Here is an 18,231-nt window from a genome sequence, read left to right on the forward strand (position 1 = left end):
CTTTCTTTGATGAGTCCCTGCCTGGTTTTGGGATGAGAGTTATTATGGCTTCATAGAATGAGTTCGGTAGTGAACTTTCTCTTTCAAATTTCATTGAAGAGTTGAAGGAGAATTGCTGTGAGCTCTTCTTTGAAGGCCTTGTAGAATTCTGCTGTAAAACTATCTGGTCCTGGGTTTTCTTTGATGGGAGGTCTCTTATTGTTGTTTCTATTTCAATGCTTGATATGGGCCTGTTAAGATGGTTTAACTCATCTTGGTTTAATTTCGGCATGTCCATATTTGCTAGGAAAAGGTCCATTTCTGCCAAGTTCTCAAACTTATTAGCATAAAGTTTTGAGAAGTATTCCCTTATAATGTTCTGAATCTTGCTTGTTTTTGTGGTGATGTTTCTATTCTCATCTCTGAGTTTATTTATTGGGGTGTGTTCTCTTCTTTTTCTGATAAGATTTTCTAAGGGTCTGTCTATTTTGTTAATTTTTTCAAAGAATTAACTCTTTGTTTTGTTGATTTTTTCTATGGTTTTCTTTTTTGGATTCAAATTCATTTAATTCTGATGATTTCTTTCCATCTACTGGATTGGGGTTTATCTTGCTGCTCTTTTTCAAGGAGGCTCAGATGTCTCATTAAATTGTTGGTTTCAGATCTCTCCAATTTGTTGGTGTAGGAACTCAGAGCTATAAACTTGCCTCTGAATACTGCCGTTGCTGTGTCTCAGAGATGCTGGTTGTTTGTGTGTTCATTTTTGTTGAATATCATGAACACTTCAATTTAGTTTCTAATCTCTTCCATGACCCACTGGTGGTCGAACAGTGTGTTGTTCAGCCTCTATGTCTTACAGGATTTTCTTTGGGGGCTTTTGGTGTTGAGTTCTACTTTTATTCCCTTGTGGTCTGAGAGCATGCAAGGTATAACTTCAATGTTTCTGAATTTGGACAAGTTTGCTTTGTGACCTAAAATGTGGTTTATTTTGGAAAATGTTCCATGTGCTGCTGAGAAGATCGTGTATTCTGATGCTGTTGGGTGAAATATTCAGTAGATGTCTGTTAAATCTAGTTGATATATGCAGTTGTTTAGGTCTGTGGTTTCTGTGTTGAGTTTTTGCCGAGTTGATCTATCTAGTGGGGATAGTGGTGTGTTAAAGTCCCCAACAATTAATGTCTTTGGATCTGTGTGAGATTTGAGAGAACGTAGTGTTTCTTGGATAAATTTGGGTGTTCCATTGTTTGGCGAATAGAGATTTAGGATTGTAATATCCTCCTGAAGGAGAGATCCCTTAATTAGTATGTAGCAACCTTTTTTATCTCTTCTAACTAATTTTAATTTGAAGTCTATTTTATCTGATATTAGGATTGCAACTCCTGCCTGTTTATGGGGGCTATTATCTTGATAGATTTTGTTCCAGCCTTCACATTCAAAATGTGTTTGTTTTTATGGGCAAGTTGTGACTCCTGAAGGCAGCAGATAGAAGGATCTTGCTTTTTAATCCAGCTGGATAGTCTGTGTCGCTTAATTGGAGAGTCAAGCCTGTTAATGTTAAGAGGTAGGACAGAGATATTTGGGAGTTCCTGCCATTTTATCCACCTTCTTGGGGGCTGCGGCAACTGCGTTCTTCCTATTGTTCTTGGATTCTCAGTTTGGATGCAGTTTCTTGGCCTTTATTGTGGTCTTGTTGGTTGTCTATGTGTAGGACATCTCTAAGTACCTTTTGTAGGGCTGGTTTGGTGGATATATATTGTTTCATTTTTTCTTTTCTATGGAAGATTTTTATTTGACCTTCAGTTATGAAGGAGAGTTTAGCTGGGTACAGTATTCTTGGTTGATAGTTGTTTGTTTTTAGGGCATGGCATACATTATTGCAGGATCTTATTGCTTTAATTGTTTCTGCTGAGAAATCTGAGGTGATTCTAATTGGTTTCCCTTTATAGGTGATTGATCTTTTTTCCTTGACAGCTTTATGGATCTTTTCCTTGGTCTGAATTGATCTTGTGCAGATTATAATGTGACGGTGGGATGTCCTGTTCTGGTCTGGTCTATTTGGAGTTCTAAAAGCTTCTTGTATCTGAATAGGCCTGTCTTTTTGCATGTTTATGAAGTTCTCTGCTAGGATCCTGTTAAAAATTTCCTAGAACTAGCCCCTTTTTCTATTGTTTATAATATTCTTATATTTTCAATGTAGTCTTTCTTAAGCCAAGTATAGCAAGTTCATGCTTATAATCCTAACTACTCAGGAAGCTGAGAGCTGAAGAATGAGGTTTAAAAGTATCCTGCTCAGACAAATTTGGAAGAATATTATCTCTAGTTTAACCAGCAAAATTAGAAGTGGAGAAAAGATTTAAGTGGTAAAGTATCAGCCATGAGTAGAAAAGACAAGCAAGAGTGTGAGGCTGTAATATAGGGAAGAAGCAACAACATCATTAAAAAAAAAGCCAAAAAACATGCAATATCCCCAAATAGAAATAGTTTGTAATGTTCACCATCATAAATAATTTCAGAATTGAGATAGGAAACATTCTGTAATGAAATCTTAAAATGGGAAGTGTTTGTTAAATCCAATATTCATTCCCTAATGACCCATGTTGATATATCGAAACATTAGTGAAGACTTATAGTTACAAACCAACAATCTGTCTTATTTGCTTTTACTAAATAACTAGTTCACTTTTATAAGCATTTAGTAACTTAAATAACTACAGAATCTAAGACATTACAGAATTTGCAGTCATACAAACTTAATACAAATACCTATGTGTCATATCTATCGTGCCTTACTAAAATAATGTACCATATTATCTGACTTATTAGACAGTGACCTTGGAAAGCTATTACTATGCTTCAAAATGTCAGAAAAACAAACTGATTGGATTGAAAACAGCCAAAGACAGTTTTGCAAAATGATGAAAGCCAAACCTGATATAATCAGTGGAAGTGGTGAGTTTGTTATTTTCTTCTGTTCTGTCTTTTCTTTTGTATGAAATTGGATTAATAATTAATAATTAATGACCAGTACTGATATATCCAGACAGCATAATAATCCATTGAGTCCTGAGAAACTTGTAATTCTGAAAAAAAAAACCTAAGAACTCCCTATGGATTTGTGGCCTCTCTAAATAGCGATAAGCAAAACTTGAATATATAATCAATGTCACCTAGCAGAAATTTACTTGGGTTTACTACACTTATACCATATTATTATATTTTCAAGAAATTTTATTTTATTTTGTTTAAAATAGCTGAAGCCAGGCACTGATAGCCTACTTACAATCCTAGCTACTTCGGGTGGAAATCTGGAAAATCATCATTTGAAGCCAGCCTGAGCAATTAAGTCTACAAGATCTCACCTCCAAAATAGCCAGCAAAATAATGGGATGGTCCTGTTGGCTCAAATGGTAGAATGTCATTTGAGTAAGCTTACGGCCCTGAGTTCAAATCTTATTGCTGGCCAAAAATATGTTATTTAAAACATCCAAATATTTACATGTATAAATTTAGTGACTTCTAAGGAAAGTTGTTACAAAGGAATTTCTCTATTATCTGTATTCAGATATTTACATTTACATTAATTTTTTTTGAAATCATAATTTATTAAAATGTTATTTTGAGTAAAGTAGAACAAAGTAGAACAAAGTCTATAATAATTTTATGTTTAAGTATTACATAGAATTTTCCCTCTGATATTTATAAAATATTTGCGGCATATAAAAATACCTAAAAATTTTAAAATGTAAGATCATCTCATATTGTTAGAATGGCCATCATCAAGAACACGAACAACAATGTTGGCAACAGTACTGGTGAAAAAGGAACCCTTAGATACCTTTGGATTCGTTTCTAACTTTTGGTTAATGTAACTACTGAAGAAATCAGGAAGTTCCTTTAAAATTGAAAATAGAACTATCATAGGATCCAGCTAAGTCTAGATATCACAGAGGCACTTACACACATGTTAATGGCAACACTATTCACAATAACCGAGCTATGGAAATGGTCCAGATGAACCATGCCTAATGAATGGGTCAAGAACACATTGAACATATGAATAGTCGAGTATTATTCAGCTGTAAGGAAAAATGAAATTATATCACTTACAGGAAGATGGTAGAACTGAAAATATTTATGTTGAGGCAAGTAAACCAGTTCAAAAGGTCAAAAGTTTCATTTGTATGTAGATACTAGACCTAAAGATAAACATGTATGTAAACATACACAAAATATACACAAGATCCTGTGCATATATATGTATATGTCTATGTTTCTGTTTATAAATATGTATGTGTTTGTAACTGTGGAACCATTTGAGGGGATTGTGGAGTGGGAAGAGAATGTTAGAGAGTGAACAGTACTTAAAAACATTGCACCTATGAATAAAGATGGTAAAATCAATCTCACAGGAAGCAGTTACAGTAGGGGTATTGGGGAAAAGGAGGGCAGGAACGTAAAACAAGTCCTGTCTGTGTGTAGGTGGTATTGGGAGAGGTAAGAGTGAATGGAGAAGGTAGCTGGTTGAGATTGGTTTGGGAAAGGGAGAGAGAAGGTGAGGGAGAATGACAGAAGTAGTGAGTCTGACAAAGCTATATTGTATGTATAACAAGAATTGTTTTATAACATCAATTACATTTTAAAAAATTTATAGACAATGGGATTTTCAGTGATTTCACAATGAGTGAATCTGTTAGTCACAGGGAGATAAGTACCTACTGTTACAAATATGTAGTTCTGGGATCCTTACAATTGTTTACAGGGAAATATGTGCACACACAATGAAAGTATTAAATTAACTTAGAAGAGAATAATTTTGTCATTTTTTTATTGTGAAAATACCTTACAGAGGGGTTACAATTACATAGGCAAGATAATAAGTACATTTCTTATCAAGCACTGTTGCCTCCTCCTTTGTTTCCCCTTCCCATCCTTTCCCATCTCCCCTCGTCCCCCATTTTTGTCACTTTTTAAGACAGAATAGGGCAAGCTTCCTTTTGTTCTGGTTTCTTTGAGGTATAATCAGTTACAAAGTATTTAGAATATATGTCTTCTTTATTTCACTTTTAATTATTATTAAGTAGTTGTACCAAGGGAATTTCAATTCAGCATTTCGGTTCATGACTACCGTACAATGCAATGTTGCCCCTTCCATTATTCTCCCCCATCCCTCCCAACTCCACTCAAGTTACTTGGTTCCATTTTCACATATAGACATTGACTCATAATTGTATTCACTTATCCTTCCATTCATCTGCCTCTTCTCCCTTAACCTCCCTGTCTCTGCCAAAACATGTTTCAGCTTCCTAGGATTCATTTTACTGAATGGTAAGTTGGTTGTTCAAATGAGTCACGCCACTGGAATCCTGTGATGCATATACCATAGTTGAGTCAACTTGTTTATGAACATATGCATCTAGTCTTGCATATGTTTTCATATGACATGTGATATTTGAAAGGGACATGAGCAATGCATTAATCTGTCTCAATATGTACTAATAACAATGAAAACATTATAGCTTACTGATTACATTGAAATCATCTATCAAATTCTGAAATAATCCCTAGGGAGTCTAAAGATAACAGATTATTCTTTTCTAGTTTTACATTGAATAGATTCTCAGCTAAGCTATTAAAATTGAATTTAAATCAGAACATTGCTATGAATACTAAAACTATGCATTTTGAATAAAACTCCTTTATAATATAATTGTGAAGGTTATAAAGATTAAAAAATGTATAAAAGGTGACTTTTAGCTGCTAGTCTGTGTTCTAGATATGCATTAGTATGTATCCTTGACCTTCGATATCCTAATTATTCACTTTTTATTGCAGCTTTAGCAGAATTACTTGAAAAATTTGTGCTTCATCTCAGTGAAAACCCATCTGTGTGTTGCTTTCCTTCAATGGAATATACAGGTATATTTTAAGCATTTTCAAATTTGACCAATGCCCAGTTTGCAAATAGATAATATTTCATAGAAATTTGTCATATAAGAAGGAAATAAAAAATTATGGAGAGATTTTTCAAGGAACATATTTGGAAGGAAAATCATAATTTTACGAATGAATCTAAAATTTACATAAAGATCAACCCAGATTTAGTGATCAATCTGCAACAGAAGAAAGGAGTAGGAAATTATAATCATGGACATGTTCATAACCTGAGTTAGGTATCTGTAAACTTAAGTATAATGATCGCCAATTTCTACAGCTGTCTTTGTCACATTGTCTCACTGGATCGATCATATTTTCTCAACTAATATAAAATTCAAATTATGTTGTACATCTTATCTAAATACTCAGCACGACTGACTACTTACTGTGCATGTGTTTACTACTCTCTGTTGCATTTCTGAATCATGCTGAGTGAGACCTCAGATGTTGGATTTGTTGAATGTGTTATCTAGGCAGATAGAAACCAGAATGTGAATTTCAATTCCTTAAAGCCTTCTGTTTCACAGCTATTCACTGGAGTTTTATAGGAAAGCCAAAACTAGAGTGGCTTCTTATTGACTGGTTGTTTAATGTTTATTAGTGTGGCATGGTGAGCTCATTGCTAGGGTTTTCCTCCACAGACTGTGTGTGGCCTCATCATTAATCATCTGGCTTTGTTGTTGTTGTTGTTTGGCTGGTATAAAAATGTCTTGGTGTTTTAATATTTTCCTCTATTTGCTATAAATTGGCAAAAATATGCTTTTACATAAAGATATTTCAAAGCAAATACTGGATATAGTCAGTATTTATTTCATGTTTCTTGAAATGAGAAATTGTTTTTTTTTTAAGTGACAGCTTTCTAAACCCTAAGGTCCTTGAAATTAGAATAACACAATCATCCATCTGTTGTCACCTCCCTCAGGATTTCCATCCATTATAAAACTTGCAAATCTGGGAAATCGAATTAGTTTGACTGTTTATCCCCTTAAAGAAAGAAGGAAGGACAAATAGATAAAGTTTTGTACATTTGCAGTTTGCAAGTTCATACAGGTATTTTTTTCCGGATCTTAATAGACATTAACATTCTGTCAGTTCAACTCCCAGAAACAAATCAGGAACTTTATTTTAGTACTCTAATTGCCTCTTTGAATATTTAATACCCTATTTTTTCCCTTTTCTTTTCATGATGGTAGTTAATAAAAAAGATGGGAAAATATAAGATTTTTTTCACCATTTGGCTATTAAAATACTAGTTTTGAGTTGAATGTATGTATTTTTATGTATTGTATTTTGTACTTTCTTTGGATATTAAATACATTTATTTTCTATCATATTTGTAGGACATATTTCTTATGATTTCAATATGAAACATTCCCCAGAGGCTCATGAGTTAAAGTCTAGGGTCCCAGCTGGTGGCACTGTTTCAGGAGCTTTGGAAACGTTAGGGGGTAGAGCCTACTGGAAGTTGGTTGCTTGAGGCAGGTCCTTGGTGGAGGTGGGGTGGGAGATAATCTTGTCCTTCTCCCCTTGTTGTATCTTCACTCTCTGCTTCCTATCCACCAAGAAGTGAAGAATATCCTCTGACCTATGCTTTTGTGGCCATAGTGTTCTGCTCAAGTTGTTTTGTCCCAGTGAGACAAAATCAATACTTCTTTCAGTTGTTTCTGTCAGGTATTTTGGTCACAGTGTTGAAATGCAGCGAATAAAATGTTTGTAAGAACAGGTATAAGAATGATCTTTGTGAGGAGGTATCTAATATGAACCTGCCCTTAAAGACGGGGAAGAGAACATACACTTAGGTTATCATTTAAGCAAGTTGCAGCCCAGGGCAAGATGAAAAAGTAAAGAAATGTAGAGATACAGACATTTTTCTGGTGGCTATTTTATTTCAGGCAATATGCTGGCCCCTTTGGACATGCTGTTTGAACTGGTTTATTGTCATTGAGGGGCTTTGTTGTAAGCTCCCCATGAGCCCAGTTGAAGGAATCACTGGTGTTCACTGTGCCAACATGGATAACAAGGGGAGGAAACAATAGAGAGTGGTACATATCCAATTTTTGGAACATTAGAACTGAAAAAAGTAGAAGACAGGGAGCATCCTTGGACTGTACTAATTGCATAATCCAAATAACCCTGACTATATCAATTAAGCTGAGATGCTTAGGTAGCTTGGTCACACTGTGATTTAGAAAAGTACAAATTGAATAAAACAAGTAAGAATAGCTTTCTTCTGAAAAGGAAGCAAGAGAGCCTGCAGCCTTGACTTTGGGGAAAGAAGGAAAGAGGAAATGTCCTGACTTGATTTCTTTGCTTGGTAAGATTTCTCTGACTTCACAACAAATATAGCAGGGCTTCAGGAGTGTCAGTAAATAGCCAGGCAGAACTGGCTTCCGGGCCATGACTTGTCCTCTGGTGGAGAAATTCTTTACTCTTCTGGAAATGCATTTTTTTTTCTGAACCATTAGCCAAGTTGCAGGCAGATTTAGTTTTTCCTTCTGCTGCTGTCTGTGCTTGCTTTGCAAACCCAAAATGGAAATGAATGCATTACCAGGTGAGTGATTGAAGTTTGTATTTAAAGATGTCTCCTCGAATTACTTTATTCTGGAACTATCATCTTTATAATCAGATTGGTTATTTATATAATAGTCATAATAATGCTGTGTTAGGTTTAAGAAAGCTTTATGAAGCAAATATCATTTGCTCGCCCTTTTTCAACAACTTACGGTTTTCTCATTGATTTCAGGGAATGGGAATTTCATCCTGACTTTGTTGCTTGATTTCAGAAAACCTTTTAGGTTATCACTTGTTTTCCCCTCTACTTTCCTTCTAGTTTAATGTTTATTTGTTTGTATTATTGAAGGTTAATCAGCTATTATATCTCCCACATAACATTGTGAGTATATTAATATGTTGGCCATAGATATTGATCCCAAAACTATTTAGTCATTATTGTTGTTTAGGTTTGATTTTTTTTTAAACTAGGGTCTTGCTTTATAGCTAACCTTGAATTCACAGTTGTCCAACCTCAGTTACCCAAATGCTGGAATTACAGGCATGCACCACCATACCTGCGTCAAGACATACATCTTTTATCATTAAATTTTACTTATTCAATTTACCTTGTCAGTTTTAGTTCTAAAGGTTTTAATTCTTGCTTAATAAATTTTACTTAGCCCAGGTTGTATATAATGCAGTTAATTCCACTGACCTTTCATAGTCTAATATTCATTTCTTCATCTAAGTTGTCAAAAAATGTATGTAAAACGTGTCTAAATTTTAAGTTTGTCCTTTTTTTCCCTTTATATTATTTTCTGGTTTCATGTTAATTTTTCTATTTTTTTCTGTAGGATTTTATTAATATTAAACTTATTTATATCTATTTCATTTGTAAATGGAATATTTGATGTTTATTTTGTTATACTCAACATATCCACATGAACAACTTGAGAAGTTAACTGAATCCTTCACTAATGTGGAAGTTGAGTAGTCAGTATTATTGTTCATTTATAACTATGTCTAAATATTATATTGGTAATTTTAATTTTAATGCCCAAAGAAAAAGTAAAGGTCTTTAAAAATGATCACTCATTCACCCTTTACATATTAATTATTGGTCTACAGTAGAGCCAGTTTATTTCGTGGAAAAAAAAATAAATCCTTTTCAGAGGAAATTGAAGCACAGCCATTATTGGAAACTATTTTCACTTGAAATGATCCAGCACTAGGATTTTGTCTGAAAATATAATCACAGGCTTTTAGAGTGGAGTAGAAATTATTATTATTATTATTTAGAGTATTATTATTATTATTATTATTTAGAGTGGAGTGTAAATTATTCATTCAGTTTTACAAAAGTCCAAGGATTCCTCTCAGTCCACCTACTCTGGAAGAAGTCCTTGCTTCCAAGAGAAGAATGAGAAGAATTCTATGCTCACAGAACATTGCTAAGCTACTTCTTTTGACAGCATCACTCACCCCGTTTCTTGACTTCAGCCCAGGCTTCACTGATGTGGATGGAGGCCACAGTCTCCTGGTGGTACTCACCCCCAGGTCCATATGACCATGGTCCATATGACATTTGGCATAGGGAGTCATTTCTCTGTCCTTCCCACCACCACATGTTCCTCCTCTATTGTTCAGACACATATATGTATGAACCTAGCTTGATATACTTGATAGAAAGCACATTGTTGTCACTGTATCACATTATTATAGTTGAGAAGAGGTCTAGGCCATAGCTGTATCAACTTAGGATAAGACTTTTAGGTTTATTGTTTTAAAAGCTTCCCCCCCAATCAATTAAGATCCCCAATAATAATCCTTAAAATTTAATAGATAAAATGATGGTTGGTAGTTTTAAAAAATGGGTGCATTGCTGCAAAAGGGAGAGTATTTTTTAAAAATTATGTTTTTTGGGTCCGGTTGTGGGGCCTGAACTCTGGGCCTGGGCGCTGTCCCTCAGCTCTTCAGCGCAAGGCTAGCGCTCTACCACTTGAGCCACAGCGCCACTTCCGGCTTTTTTCTTTTTGTTTATATGGTGCTGAGGAATCGAACCTAGGGCCTCAGGCTTGCAAGGCAAGCGCTCTACCACTGAGCCACCTTCCCAGCCCCCCTTTTTAAAATTTTTTATTGTGAAAATACCATACGGGGGGTTGCAATTACATGGGCAAGGTAATGAGCACAGTTCTTATCAAGCATTGTTGCCTCCTCCTCTGTTTACCCTTCCCATCAGTAATGAAAACCGAAGTTTTCTATCACTTTATGTAGCAAAAGAATCAGAAAAGAATCATTGACATCAAAATGAGCTGTCTTCTTTCTCTGTCTGTCCCTATGTGATAGACTTATTTCTTTCTGCCAGAGATGTACATCCTCTTTAGCTCCATGGTTTCTAAGGTGAAAAAGGTTCATGCCCATTCCATTTTGAAAATCTGGGGGAACAACTTTGAATAGCAACTTTAATCTGTTGTTGCTACTAGTGGAGATCTTTCAGAAGTATAGAACTGGTTTCCTCTTAAGGCAAAGAAGGTACATCTGTTAACACCATGACAGTTGTAAATAAGAAAATAAAAGCTATGTAAAGTGCAGCTTAACTGCTGTCATTATAAGTAAAATATAAACAGCATTGCTAAGATTGCATTCCAATCTAAATAAATGACTCAGATGTGGCTTGTCAGGGAATTCACCAAGCACTTTAGCAAAGAGTTTCAGTATTTAAACTTCTTTTTCTAGAAGAAAATAACCACTTCTGGGTATGGTGGCTAAATCTCCTTCCCCTGGGTCTGAGTTTTGTTCCTGCTGCATGAGACCTAAGCTGCTTTACCACCATGAAATTTCCAGGCAAACTAGGTTGAGTTAGTTACCTTAACTTGCATTGCTAAAGAGTATGTATTAACAGTCAAGAGTAGATTCTCCATAGCAGTTCACATTTGTCTTCCTTTCGTTGAATATCTAAGGTCTATTCATATTTTAAGGTTTACCTTGCATGGCACGTTTTCCTAAGCAGATGCAGAGACCCTTTTCTTCTTTAGAATTCCCAGAGTACTCTTTTTATACTATTCTTCTCCCACTTAGGCCTATAAAACACCTTTATCAGAATTATCTTTATATGCAGTTTATCTTTGACACTACAGAGAAAAGTTCCTTCAGCATATATCTGATTTATCTCTTATCCTTCATAGATTCTTGCATAGTATTCCACACTCATCCTTATCAGAGGTGATTTATTACAAGAAATGAAAGAGCCTACGGTAGAAACAGATCCTATAGCTAGTATGAATTCTACTCATATGTAGTGACCAGGAGATCCCAATTATATGAGATTCAGAAAAACCTGGGTTTTGGTGTTGTTTAGCACTAGATAACTATGTGATTTTGGATGGCTTTCCTTAATTGTGTGTATGTACACTACTTTCTTTAGACAAACTAGTGATTCTTTCAAATATTCACATTCAGTGTTTAGAATCAGCCCAACCTTTCAGGCTCTCATTATCCTTTCTACCCTTCCTCACTTTTGGTAGATGATCATATTTTCTACTCACAGAGAAAAGTTGCATGCAGGAAGAAATTCGCTTTTGTATATTGTTATTCTGTAAAAGTGCAAGAATGCTTGCTGAAATTTTTCACATGAATGTCAGGAAGGAATAAAAAACTATGGTTGTGTATATTTATAATTCAAGATATTTTATATTCATTGCATAGTAAAAGTTACAGTATTGTAGATCTTGTTTTTTATGTTTAATGGTTTTGTTTGGTTTTTGTTTGTTCTTTTTTATGTATGGCCAAATAAAATAAATTATTTTGAAGTCAGTTATAGCACTCATTAATTGTACAATGGGGGGTTATAGTGTGACATTTCCACACATAGAAACAAAGTATTCTGATCAACTTCACCCCTGTATCATTCTGCTTTATCTCATTTCCTTTCTAAAACAATTTCATCAGGTTTTTACTACTTCATTCTCATATGTGAAAACACTGTGGTGACCATTTCATCTTTGTTCACTCTTTTGTGAGCCTGCATCCTCCCACTGGTGCCCACTCCCCCATCCAGGCTTGCTCTACTTTCCTGTCATTCTTTTTTTTCTTTCATTTTTTTTTAGTGTTTATTAACTTCATCAAGGGTATTTTAAATATGTATATATTGCGTTTTGCTCAGAATTACTGTGTGTGTGAGTACGGAAGCCTGTCTTCTCATCTGCTTGGCTTTTTTGCTCACTCCTGAGGCTCTACTTTTTGAGACACAACTCCAGTTCCTGCTTTGTGCTGGTTAATTGGAGATGAGAGTCTCCAATGAGATGGATTTGTCTAGCCATACTATAATCCTTAGATTCAGACTCCTAAGTAGTTAGGATTTCAGTCATGAGCCACAGGTACCTGGCTTATTAGTCATTTTAAAATGTGATTAAAAATGCTTTTTATAAGAGAAAAGTTACTTATAAAAAGTTCCCTTTTAATTCCTTTGAAAATATAACTGGCAGCTCTTATAAAAGAACAAATTCATCAGTGTCTCCAAAATTCACATTAAATATGTAAAAATATTGCTTTCATCAATTTTCAATTAAAATGTGATTATTATGCAGACTTTTATACATTTTTATAACTCAGTTTTCCATTGTTTCTAGCCACGGATGCAAATGTGAAGAATGAAAGTCTTTCATCTGTACAGCAGCTTGGCATTAAAATGACTGTCAGGTATACAAGGAAATAATCTCCCTTTTGCACTCTGAGAACTCATCTGCGTGATATGTGCTTAATAATATTTAACAACCAACCATTTTGTATTCTTTAAATGCAAAGTTTATCACTCAGAAAAGAATAACTTTATCTTCCAGTATGTTGGCTCATGATTAAATTATCTCTGCCTGTAAATCAGTTATAGTGCATTATTATTCCAGAGGCTAATTACAGTGTGTTTTAGACTCAAAGATTATCAGATTTTTCCCAAAAATAGCATTGTAAAAATCACCACATTGGTAACACAATCATGCCATTTTCTAAAATGTGATTAGTCCTAATTGTCAGACTAACATGAAGTGTACAAAAGAACCTTAAGAACAAGAGTTGGAAGTTAAAATGAAGATACTCAAATTGTAGTTTGAATTTTTTAAGTCATACTGCCATTGCCAGAAGAAATAGGCATGCTTAGTCACAAACTGGGGATTAAGACTAAGTCACTGAAACTTCTGCTTCTTGTCTATTAAAGGAGACTTTGAACCATCCCATTTTAATGTGAGGGTCAGCTTCACAATCAAGTCTATGATAGAAACACGTGAGAGTCATTACAAAAGCTGTTTTACAAATGCATGATGCAATGACATTCATTCCACCTGAACTCTTGATTATGTTCTCCACCTGTATACTCCCTTCACATGCAAATAGTTTGTGGGCCCTTATTTCCTTTTAGAAATGTTTGCTTATAACATGAGCAGTGTAGTCACATATTTTAAATGGTTTGTTTGTAGGAAGTAAATGGAAATCTTTTTTTTCCTTTTTTCTTTCTTTTTTGCTAGTGCCAGAGTTTGAAATTAGGGCCTCATGGTCCCTCATCTTGCTTGTTCATCCGATTCTCTACCACTTTTTTTTTTTTGCTAGTTACTTTAGAAATACAGTCTTGCAGACTCTTCTACCTGGGCTGACCTTGAGCTTCCTGAGCTTCTGAGTCTTAGCTGCCTCAGAAGTAGCTAGTATTATAGGAGGGAGACACTAGCACTCAGAAAAAGTTATTTATAATGTACTGTTTGGGTACACTGCAGTGTAAGTCAGGCTGGTAGCACATGTTAAACCACTGAAAATGAATTTGTTTGTCTCTCAAGACTGAAAGCACCTGAGTTCTCTTACAGTGATGATCAAGTTAAGTCTTAATGAGGTTTCAAAAGGAGCACACGTGGGGAAAAAAAGCAGCATGTTATGATTTTCCTTGAACAATTGTTACATTCATTGTACTAAACAAATAGGAGTTTTTAATACTGTAAATGCTGATGTACAAATGTCTTAACCAGGACATGTAGAGTTTTGTATCCTGAATGGTATAGGTAAAATAGTTATGCTAAAAGTAGAATTTTGAAAACTCGAAACCTTGAGACCTGAAAAGGAATATAGTTGATGCATTAAAACAATGAATGTACAGTTTTTTATGGCCTTTTTTTTTTTAAACGTAGGTATGGTAAGTTTCTCAACTTGCTGAAAGATGGTGCAGAAAATGACCTTGCCTTGCTTTTAAAGCACTGTGAGAGATTCCTGAAACAGCAGCAGTCTCCTGTGAAATCTTCACTACGTATCCTATTGAGTGGATTCATAAGTGCTTGATCTTTCTTCAATGTTTTACATATTCTTTAATGAGATCCGTTACCGCATTTATATAGTAAAGAATATTTTAAGTATTGTGTGACTTGTTACAGTATATCCTTAATGGTATTTTGTTTTGTATTGTAAACATGAATTTTATTAATTTGAGCCAACATTTGATCTCATTGAATCTTAACTTGAACAAAATCATCAGAAGGTATTTTCACACAAAAATCTAAGTGTTTTGCAAAGAGGTTTTGTAGATCCCTACTAGAGCTGCTGCTCTGTTACCCTGCTGATGTCCTTTTGTAGTTTCATTTGAATTGTTGGCTCAAGGGAAAGTAAAACCAGGAAATGGATATTTAAAAATTATGTAGGTTCTATTATGCTTGGTCATACCAGTTGTTTAGCAAGGAAGGCAGGAGGGTACTGCTGTATCAATGACTTACATAAGCAGCTTTACAGAACAGTGTCTTTTTCCTTCAGCTGCTCTTCACCTTGAATTCCTCTGGGTATGTAAGCAAATAGTATGTTAAAGTAGTAATTACAGAAGTGATTTACTTTTTATTAATAACTTACTTCCACAGCTTGAATAGTTTGTAAATTGAAGACACAATGAGTACTACATTCAATTAGTATTTTAGTTCCCAAGGAAGATCCTGGAAACGAATATTCATGAAGTTCTTTATATCTCAACTTGTAAGATACTGCAGAAGTTCCTTAACTTTGGATTCCAGTCTGCCTTCAAGGAAATTACCCTGGCCATGACTGGTTTGCATCTTCTTTGTTCATGATAATGTTGGGGGATAAAGAGAAAACATTCCAGTTTCTTCAGCAGTTCTCCCGGCTTCTCACCTCTGCTTTCCTTTGGCTACCAAGACTACATATCTCTGTAAGAGCTACGTATTTCTGCCTGCCTGTCTTCCTTCCTTCCTTCCTTTCTTTTTTGGTCAGTTGTGGGGTTTGAACTCAGGGCCTGGGTGCTATCCCTGAGCTCTTTTACTCAAGGCTAGCTCCTCTTTCACTCCGAGCCAATTCTGGTTTTTGAGTGGCTAATTGAAGATAAGAGTCTCACAGAGACTTTTCTGCCTGGGCTGAAACATGACCCTTAGATCTCAGCCTCCTGAGTAGCTAGGATTATAGGCATGAACTAACAGTGCTACACTTTTTGTCTCTTTTCTACGGGAAGCTTTATTATTTTAACAATTTTCTTACATGAATGCTTTGTGAGTCATTTTCTTTGAAGATATAAATTGTATATTTTGCCAATATTTGATGTCTTACTGAATGATAACTAAAGAGTAAAGATAATAGAAGCATTTTCACAACAAAATAGTTCAAAATTTAATAGTTAGAAACCCATTGTTTAATAAAATAGTAAAGTCTAGATATAAGAAATAAATGTGTATTTTTTATTGTTGTTTTGGTAGAAAAATTACCTTAATGGTTAAATTATAAAAGAAAATCATTTATTAATTTAAAATTATAACCATATTTTATAGAGGAATAGACCTATTCTTTAGTATGCATTTTGAAAATCCATACTGAGTTTTTATTGAAGTACTTTCATTAATAACTTATTTCCATAGCTTGAATAGTTTGTAAATTCTCAATTATTTTAGAGGAAAGTATGTTTTATTTATGTTTCTGTTCATTTATGTTTCTGTTTATTGAATCTTGTTAACATACTCATTTTGGGGAAAATTCCAATACTACATCATCTATACTAATACTTTTCAAACCCTTTCTATGGACGTGTGGTATGTGGACATTGAAATTCTTTATTACTATTATGTATAATTCTCAGAAATTATTAGCTAAATTCACTTGAAAATGTGGCTTTAGTGCTAGAATACTTGCCTAGCATACATGAAGACCTGGATTTGATTCCTCAGTATCACATAAGCAGAAAAAGCTGAAAGTGGTGCTGTGGCTCAAGTGGTAGAGTACTAGCCTTGAGCAAAGGAAGTTCAGAGACAGTACTCAGGCCCTGAGTTTAAGCCCCAGGACTGACAAAAAAATTATGTTTATTAAATGCATTCATTATACAAATAACCATTAGCAAAATGCATTAGATTTCACAAGAAGGAAATCAATGGATATTAATTCTTAGTCTGTATTATATTTAACTACTCAACAGCATATTTTTTCCTAGAGATCGATGTGAAGTGACACTAAGATGTCCATTTAATATGCTAGCTATGTCTTCATTCATCACTATATAGAATTATCATGTTCTTGTCCATATGTGATATCTCCTAGAGAACCTATCAGAATAAAAAGTGATCATTTCTGTGGTGTATTTTCCCCTACAAATCGATATTTGTGCAATGTGAAATGATAAATCATTGTCATTACAAAACACAAAAGCACTGATAAGTCAGGGTGGTAATTTCAGAAACTTTATTATGTATGTCTAATCTAAATCTCTAAAAATACTATACAATGAAGTTACAAAGAACCCTTCATATTTTAAACCCTATGTTATTTATGGGTTTGATTTGTCTTAATTTTGAAGTATCAAGTTTCTTTTTTTTTAAAAGAAGTTTTTAATGTGAGAATACTGTACAGAGGAGGGGTTACAATTACATGAGCAAGGTAATGGGTACATTTCTTATCAAGCATTGTTGTCTCCTCCTTTGTTTTTCCCCTACCATCCCTTCCCTCCCATCTCCACAACACCCCCTCTCTCCCCACTCCCCGCCCCCGGCTAAATTGTAAAGTTCGTTTTTCAACATAGCATTTCTTTTATTAAAAAGTTTTAGGAGTCAGGTGCTGGTGGCTCATGCCTGTAATCCTAGCTAATCAGGAGGCTGAAATCTAAGGCTTGTGATTCCAAGCCTGTCAGTCTGTGACACTCTTAAATGGAACTGTGGCTCAAATGTTAGCCTTGAGCAAAAGAAACTCAGGGATAACACTCAGGCCCTGAATTAAAGCCCCAGGACTCCCCTGCCCCAAACATTTTAAGATAGGATTTATCCAGTACAGTCTTCATATCTAATTTAATGACCAGTTTTATTGGCATAATTGCTATTCATGTTTTCTTGATACTTGATTCAGAATTTGCTAGTAGCCAGGTCAAATTTGCTAGAAAACAGTTATTCTTTGCTAAAAACAGTTACAGTGGGCAGTTGTTGAATTTGTAGTAATACTAGATAAAAACATTATTGACCATTCATGACAAATTATGACTAAGAGCTCAACCGAAATAAACCCAATCATGAAAACATTGCTGACAAATCCAAGTTTGTAAATAAACATATGCATATGTTCATAAACACATATATAATATAAAATAAAAATATGTATACAATTATACATTACATATAACATAGTTGCCCTGAGAACTTTGGGTGAATTATGCATTTTGCTCCAGGTTTAGAGTTAGGTTTTATTGTAGAGTTCTACATGGGGGTTGTTGTTAATTCAGGTTTAGATTTGATTTAATATCAACATATAAAACGAAGCAAACATCCCCAAATCTAACTAAAATCTTTTTTAACATTAGGCCAGAAGTAGCAAACATATTGAAAT

The 18,231-nt window shown here is 34.6% G+C and overlaps 1 protein-coding gene across 1 annotated transcript in view; it reads left to right on the forward strand.

Annotated features, from left to right (window-relative positions):
• Positions 1-18,231, forward strand: part of Tbc1d32 (TBC1 domain family, member 32) — a 135,629-nt gene that overhangs the window by 100,620 nt on the left and 16,778 nt on the right. Inside the window, exons 26-30 of the mRNA XM_013035123.1 lie at positions 2,803-2,928; positions 5,812-5,895; positions 13,035-13,104; positions 14,571-14,686; positions 15,435-15,589. Of these exons, the coding sequence (XP_012890577.1) occupies positions 2,803-2,928; positions 5,812-5,895; positions 13,035-13,104; positions 14,571-14,686; positions 15,435-15,589 (551 nt within the window). The remainder of the gene's footprint in view (positions 1-2,802; positions 2,929-5,811; positions 5,896-13,034; positions 13,105-14,570; positions 14,687-15,434; positions 15,590-18,231) is intronic.

The sequence above is a fragment of the Dipodomys ordii genome, unplaced genomic scaffold (genome assembly GCF_000151885.1).
Source record: "Dipodomys ordii isolate 6190 unplaced genomic scaffold, Dord_2.0 Scaffold204, whole genome shotgun sequence".
Classification (NCBI taxonomy): Eukaryota; Metazoa; Chordata; class Mammalia; order Rodentia; family Heteromyidae; genus Dipodomys; species Dipodomys ordii.